At 43.9% G+C, this 8,166-nt stretch overlaps 1 protein-coding gene across 1 annotated transcript in view; it reads right to left on the minus strand.

Annotated features, from left to right (window-relative positions):
- The window catches only part of P2RX7 (purinergic receptor P2X 7), a 16,479-nt gene extending 12,787 nt beyond the window's left edge, over positions 1-3,692 (minus strand). Inside the window, exons 1-3 of the mRNA XM_019507306.1 lie at positions 3,503-3,692; positions 1,690-1,822; positions 1,163-1,234 (exon numbers count right to left, since the gene is read on the minus strand). Coding sequence (XP_019362851.1) covers positions 1,163-1,234; positions 1,690-1,822; positions 3,503-3,627 — 330 coding nt within the window. The 5' untranslated portion in view covers positions 3,628-3,692. The remainder of the gene's footprint in view (positions 1-1,162; positions 1,235-1,689; positions 1,823-3,502) is intronic.
- Between the last annotated feature and the right edge of the window lie 4,474 nt (positions 3,693-8,166).

The following is an 8,166-nucleotide window of genomic DNA, read 5'->3' on the forward strand; positions in this document are numbered from 1 at the left end:
GATGAGAATAGGAAGGGATTCAACACCGACAAGTGCAAGGTGCTGCACCTGGGGAGGAAGAGCCAGCACCATACCTACAGGCTGGGAACTCCCTTCTCGTCAGGGCAGAGGCAGAAAAGGATCTTGGAGTCATCATTGACTCCAAGATGAACATGGGTTGGCAGTGTGGGGACGCAGTCAGGAAGGCCAACCGCACCTTGTCATGCATCCACAGGTGCATCTCGAGCAGGTCCAAGGAGGTGATCCTCCCCCTCTATACGGCACTGGTCAGGCCGCAGCTGGAGTACTGCGTCCAGTTCTGGGCACCGCACTTCAGGAGGGATGTGGACAACATGGACAGGGTCCAGAGGAGGTCACCCGCATGGTCAGGGGGCAGCAGGGCAGGCCCTACGAGGAGAGGCGACAGGACCTGAACCTGTTCAGCCTCCACAAGAGAAGGCCGAGGGGGGATCTAGTGGCCTGTTGCAAACTAGTCAGAGCGGACCAGCAGGCATTGGGGGAGTCCCTGTTCCCCTGAGCACGACCAGGAGTGACCAGGAATAACAGTCATATGCTGGCAGAGGGGAGATTCAGACTAGATATCAGGAGGCGCAGCTTCACAATCAGGGCGGCTAGGGTCTGGAACCAACTTCCAAGGGAAGTGGTGCAGGCTTCTACCCTGGGGGTCTTTAAGAGGAGGTTAGATGAACACCTTGCTGGGGTCGTCTGACCCCAGTACGCTTTCCTGCCATGGCAGGGGGTCGGATTTGATGATCTGCTCAGGTCTCTTCTGACCCTAGAAACTAGGAAACAAAACATTTAGAATAACAGCAGATTGCTACAGAGAAACAGTGACTTGTTTAACTCTCCTGCCCCTCTGCATTATAGTCTCCACCTGCAGTGAAGCCAGCTGGGAACATTAGCCTTAGTGAGGCACTAGCACAGTTTTGGCTGCAGGGTCTTTGGTGTCATGCACAAAACTAATTGCTGGCTGATTAACTGGGAAACACAGGGTGGAGGAATAAAAAAGAAGAGTAATTAAACTAGTTGTGGCATGTTATCCAGTAAGATAATGTAGCAAGGGAAGGCAAAGCAACGTTTGCTTGTGGAAAACTGCTATGAATACTCATGCCAAAGAAAACTACGTTATGCAGGTGATGAGTCACGTATAAAATGCAGTTACCTCTGGACAAACGCGCTGAGTCTGTTTTTCTGTGGTAATGATGTTGGTTATCACGAAGAAAGTGTCTCTTCCCTATGCAGAGAGACAGGAGGGGACAAATATTTTAAATTAAATATCGTATACCGAATTCTGATTGTGGCCACTCCTGTGTTAACCCAGAGTGACTCCTGTAAAGACAATGGGGCTGGTTCAGATCTCACTCATGCTGATGTAAAAAGGAAGTCACTCCATTGAACACAAGCGTGTACCACATTGGAGGAACTGGATTTCCCGCCCCCCCCCAGATATCCCTATGTAAACCAGGAGTAACTCTATTAAACTCAGTAGAGTTATACTTGGAATTAATTTGTTCCTAGAGCTGCTGCTGTTATAATCATAAATTGATCATGACAGAAACAGAAGGTTTCTTAACCTGTAAAAGAGAATGATTTCTTTTAACATTAACATTTCTTGTGGTCTTTAAAGACACGTAGCACTAAAGCAACTGCACCTGCCACCCATTGTGCTGACTTTAAGGGGAGACTTACCTGCATGGGAACGGTATACTCTGCCGTGTCCCAGATTCTGGAGCCAGCCTGGGACACTCCTTTCACTTTGGTATGAACCGAGCTGATCACAGACTCCTTTCCCTGATAGAGTCGATTAGTCACAAGTGCAAAACTAACCAGACAAAACAGAAAGGACAAATGACTCCATGACAATTAAATGGCAGACTGCCACAGTTAGTAAATACACAATAGAAGTTAAAATACAACTGAACCTTTGAAAGTAACTGGAGACTGTATCATCATGATTTGTCAGGCCAAAATCTTCCCTTGCTTACACAACGCAATCTCCTTGGCTTTTATAGAATTACTTTGACATAGGTGACTACTAAATCTGGTCCTTCTTTATTATTTCCTATCTTAAACATCATCTAGTCATGTGCTAGTCAAATTAAATCTCCCCCCCTGCCCCGCCACACCCAATTGCTGTGGTGCTTGACTTCACCCTTCAAGAGCTGACTCTCTTCAACGTAGAGGTGTCAATATGAATTTAAACCCTGCAGCCTCTGTTTTAAATGGGTTATGCTCTAACTGAGGTCCCAGCATGTTCTGTTTTGGAAGAAATCTGTTATTATTCAACCTTTTCATCCTTCAAAGTGGCCAACTCCAGTGATCCCTGTCTCAGGCGGTTTAGTTAAGAAGCTCCTAGGTAACTGGTAAATTTGTTATAAGATGGAGAAATAGGCTGCCTCTGCAACCCCCTTTGGCAAAGTGCATGTGATCAGAGCCTCATGAAAAGCAATAACTATTGTAGCTCACAAGCCTCTATAGACCACAGTCATCTTCATTGGTTAAAATGTCATTTTCAAAGGGTTCTTTGTAAAGGCAAACCCAGTGTTCCCATATGTTACTGTTATTATTAAAGGGACATCATACATTAAATCCAGGCCAGTATTTATATGTGAAAAGCTTTTATAAATAGAAATGTTATTACACACTTATTTTTCCCCAGTGAAACAATACTTTTTAAAGTTGATGGGGACCAATTAAAAGCTATTAGCATGCATTGCTTCTGCAGCTCATGATGTACCAAACTTATAAAAGTACTGAGACTTGTAACAGCTACTGTGCATGTAATATCGTGTACAAAAAGTTGCTTTCAAAAAACGGTTTTCTATTTTAGATGATAGCGTCGTCAGCGTCGTCATCATTTCAGTTAAAAAATAACCAACCTGGGAGTGAAAAATAATATCTAAAATACTTAAGTGCAAGCAACTGTAAAAACCCTGTGTTTATTTTAGAATAGTTCCTACAAGGCATTTTTATGCCATGCCTTTGAGAGGAGTGATTTAAGGTGCTGTCTGGCTGTGAAAACACAGCTCTAAACAACTAGACAGAAATGGTGTCTTAATTGGACAACAAAACTTCCTGACTTGCAGTAAGATTGCAATTAGTTTTCCATGTGTTAGCTTGTCCCCCTTATGTAAGAATTAAATCTCGTTTATGAACATCTGAAGACTTTGTCAGGAAACGCGATCACTGAAGGCAGCCATCAACACAGGAAACTGATACCACATTCAAACGCTTTCTTACTAGGAAATTTACAGTAAAATCTGTACTGTGCAGATAATTTCCTGTGATATCCAGACACTTGTCACTGTCTGAATGGCTGTTGTGCAACACTTTATTTCACCCTTTAAAGAAAAGCTGTAAAATTGATTTCTGTTGTTTCTGTAGCACAGAGCTCAAGATCTCCAGGTACTTGCTGAGCCGAGTTATAACCGATCAGACAGCCACCCACATAATAAACATGCTTGCTCATGTACAATGCAACATGTCACTGTTCTTAACTTACCAAACATATAATAAAACTATTATATGGATGATCCATTTCATACTTCCAAGGTAGCCACTCTGAAAACGGACCACTTTAGACGTTTCATATTCACACAGATCATTCAGGCTACAGAACGCAGTCATTGTTACAACTTCCTCAGTAGTCTGTGCTCTCAAGAGCCACTTGATTCTGCTTTTTTCCCACCCTTTCCATCCCACTTTCATAGGACACACCCCTTAAAGGCACAGTAAGAAAACCACTTACATTAGCATGGAAACTAGTATAAATGTGACACGTTCTTTTAAGAAGGAAATCATTGTTTTGTCGCTAATTAATCAAAAAGAAATAAGTAAATAAATACATAAAAAGGGAAGGTGAGGTTAGCATGCCAGATGCTTTACTTATGTACAGACCAAAGACAAAAGGCCACGTTCATTTCTCTTGCATCTTTAGCAAAGCCGATTAAATTAGACTAGAGGTGAATCTGACCCAAATTTGACAAAAATACAAGTGTTCCACAGCCACCCACCCACTCTCACACAAAGACAGTTTTCAGAGGAGCAACATTTCTGGCATTCCTTTTGATGGGACATCACAAATTTAGACTATTCAGATGTTTTATAGAAATGAAAAATCTAAATGTCAGATGCATTAATACTTTTAGCATGTCCTCCAAACAGCCTGGCTATTCATATCATTGTCCTGATGAAGGAAAATCCAAGATTTGACATCCTGCTAAGTTATCAGCAGTAAACAGACTTGTATCCTTCTCAATGTCCCTTGGACAACTTGACTCTTACTGATCTAATCGGAAGGTGTTGAACATGGGCTGAAAGCTCATGCTTTGTCAAGTGCTGCGGAGGACTGATGATTGCTTGCAGCTTGTTCCTAATTTCAAAGAGAGATGATACAACTTAGCATCTCACCTTGTCACACTGCATCAGCTTTGAATGTGACCAAAGGACCTGATTCTGCAGCACAAAATCAACATGAGTTTTCTAGCGGCCATTGGGGAGTGCAGGAGCAGGGTTTAATTTCCACAACATCTCACTTTTCTGCCCCCCAGGGCCAGGGAGAACAGGCAAGGGAGACAGAGAGATGCATTATTTACCCATTTCATCTTCCAACCAACAGAACAGTTTGCATTGAACTGCCATGGGACCTACGTCACCATCTCCACTCAGTCGTGCCACCTCCACATGCCACCACACTTCAATTGCTCTGCTTCTGTGTGATCCCACTGACAGAAAGGTGCATGAGGGAAGAGAAGAGAAAGGAAAAGAATGAGCTCCCTCATAGCAGAGTGAGTTTTGCCACTGCCTGAGTTTGCTACTAGCCAGAAAAATACCTGAGCATTTGCAGGGCCATCAGATGCTGAGCCCAGTGCTATTCATAGTGACATTTGTTCTCCAGGAGAGGGCAGTCCTATATCATCAGACAAGCCACATGTGGCCAAAGGATGGCATCCCAGGGCCTCAGTGTGCAGAGGCCCAATCCACTGGAGTCAGTGTGCATTGCTCTTAAGGACCTACAAAGGCTAGCAGGACACACAGTTTGACATGTTGAATTAAATGCAGAGATGAGTCTAGTATCCAGGTTGTAGCTATAATGGTCTAGAGAAGAAGGCTATCAGGACTCGTAGTAGACATGATATCTTTTATTAGGCCAACATGTTTTTTTGCAAAAAAAATCTTTAATTGCAAGCTTTCAGGCACAAGCAGCCTTCATCAGACATTGGAGAAAAGATTGTAAAAATTCTCCTGGGTAGAAATTAAAGTTCATATTTCAGAGGATTTCACAGAGGAGTCAACAGATGAAAAACTCCTCAGGGCAGTCAGTTCATAGTTGGTATGAAGCCTCACCTCCGGTGAGGGTCTGTGATGATGTAAATTACCTTGAAACAAAGATGAGTTTAAGAGGATTATGGTGGTGTAGCATTCACCTCTTCCTGGACCCGCTGAGGCCTGATTCCCAGTTGACCTCCACCTTGAACCTCTCCAAGTTTGTATAAAATGCAAGCAGACTGGGTATCAGTATTTTTTGCCTGCTCTACACAGGTGTAAAATGGCTGACCAAGATCCAGGGCAGGTCAGGTGAGTTACGCCAAGTCAGATACCTTCAGATTCAGGGCAGAGAGGAAATTTCTCTCTGTCTCCTGTTACATTGCAAAAGATCCTCACACATCTACATACAAACCCAAAATAAAACCACACACTGCCAAAGCTACACATGCACAAAGCAAACAAACTCAACCAAGCAGGGAAAAATATTTTCTTCTCTAATCTCTTTTGGCTTATAATCATCCACTGTGCTATCTGTGACAGTGGTCAGCACAAGAATTGCAGAAATAAATGTGTTTAATAAATTGGCAGTGTTCCTTGAGAGCTGATTTATAATCCTCTTGTACAAAGGGACAAACTGCTGTCTGAGGGTAAGTAAGCACAGTTCTCATTGGCTTCAGTGTACTTCATCTGTGGCCCACTGCTGATTGAGGTCTTTAGAGCTATGGCTTATTTGATGTGGAGAAAATTAATACCATTTAAAGAAATTTGGAGGAAACCATAATGATAACAGTTCTAATTGGGACAAGCCAAAGTGAGATCTGTGATGCATCTGAGTGCCAGAATGGCCCCACACAAATGGATTTTAATATAACTCGGTCAGCTCTAAGCGCACATATCCCCTTATTCCTAATAAAAAGGAAGAACAACAGGACTTGGATCCCATACTGCAAGCAGAGATGCTCTTCAAAGTGTCACCTTCTCTTCCTAAACACACTCATTTTCACATTAACTTCTTCCATCTGTTTGGGATCTGACCTCAGGAACCAGTCCAGCAGCATTCATCTTCTTGCCCAGGGATGTTCCCATATAAGGTGATCTCTCTTTGTCAGTCAAGCGTGATTTCTATTGCTCAGGTTTCTTTCCACTCTGATTTGCTGGTTTCCATGCTTGAGTTCCCCTTGCAAACTCACAAGGCAGTCAAACGTTCAGCAGCATTTGTCAGGCCCAAGGAAGGCTAAGTCTGCACATTTATAGGGCTTTGGGTAAAAAAAAGTTCAGGCCAGGTCTCTTCTGTTTCCGGCCTCTGGAAGCTGCCATCACTATAACTCTTTCTAAATAATCATACTAAGTCCCATCCTGAAGTTTAGCTCTATGGAAGTTTCACCTGGATAAGAAGCTGAGGAGTGAATACATCATTGATAGGGTTGTAATGCCATTAGGAAACCTTGTTCAAATCCCTTCACTGCCATCCATCACAACTGTCCTGAGACATGGGATGTACCTGTGGGGCTGCATATGGGAAGCACTAGCTGGAGGTTTTGTGGGGTCCCACCTCATCTCCTTAGCACACTTCCCATTTGCCTGTGGCAGCACCTCTCCTTGGGACAGAAAGGAAGCAGCATCCTTGTGCTGTCTGTGAAGCTCCACAGCCTCTGCTGTGACCGAGAAACCTGGAGATAGAGCCAAGGTTTGATTTCTCTAAGCTGTGGGGATGGGGCGTGTCTCTGGTTTTGGCCTGCAGACATTGAATCCAGACAGATGATGGAACATAAGATTGTTTTCTGGTTACTTTGGGTTGCATGTGTATGTGGCTTGAGACTACTGGAAGAAATGCCCAGGAAGATGCATAAGCCTCAGGAACCCCCCACACATCCTGTCTCTCTCCTAGCTGGAAAGTGCAGTGGAATCCAAAACCTGTCCTGGACTGACTACAGCTCCATTTCACGGCAGGGCTTGCAGGAAGGAGCTAGCAGCAGCATGCTGGATCTGACTAGGTTTCTTTGGTCTGTCTTAGGCACCTCTTCCCACTTCCTCAGTCACAGCTGGAGTGATCAAGCCCTGAAGGCTTCTATTAGGGTGGATATCTGGACCACTTGGGTAGCCAAAACAGTCTGTGGTGCAAGACAGGCAGCTTCCTCCTGGCTATGCCCTAGCCCCAAGCCCTTGCATTGTAGCACTACCAACCCCTGTGCCCTGTCTTGGGACTTGTGAAGGGATGAAGTGGAGGGCTACTTGTATCAGCCCGAAGTGCTCCAGCACTGACATTTCCCCCAGATTCTGTGGGCTCCTCAGTGGTCCCTACATGCTCCAAGAGCGGTGTCCTGAGGCCAGAATCAGCACTGCAGAATGACACTCCCTCCATGTCTCTCCCTGCACAGTCTGGATACTCGGCACACTCAAAGAAAAGAGGACTAAAAAGACACCAGGAAAACATATGAAAGGAACGTAGGTCTTTCAGCAGCTTCTAGGTAGATATGATCCTTACAGGTCAGCATAAAGAGTACAAGCAGAAATGGAACATACTCTAGTTTTTACAACTCAAGCACCACGTCCTATACGGCCTCATTGGAGGAATTTGTTCAACCTCTTGGTGCCTCAGTTTCCTTTCTTAAAAATGAAGACAATCATGGTACGCTCAGGCTTGTTGTGAGGTTGATTATTTCGTATTTTGGAAGTGCTTTGAGTTAACCCAAGATAAATACTGCCGATAGAAATACAAATATTATATTTATGATTTCTAATTACTGAGTCGAACTTTACACAAGCTGCTCCTCTCAATTGGCTTGGATCTGGGTGAGTCAGTGCATATTTTAATCCATCATATGTGGACCTACATGTGATTAAAAAACAATCCAAGAGGCTAATTACAATGCAGAGAGTCTGAAACCGATCTGGGTT

This window comes from Gavialis gangeticus, unplaced genomic scaffold (assembly GCF_001723915.1).
Source record: "Gavialis gangeticus isolate Ggan-Ray unplaced genomic scaffold, GavGan_comp1, whole genome shotgun sequence".
Lineage (NCBI taxonomy): Eukaryota > Metazoa > Chordata > Crocodylia > Gavialidae > Gavialis > Gavialis gangeticus.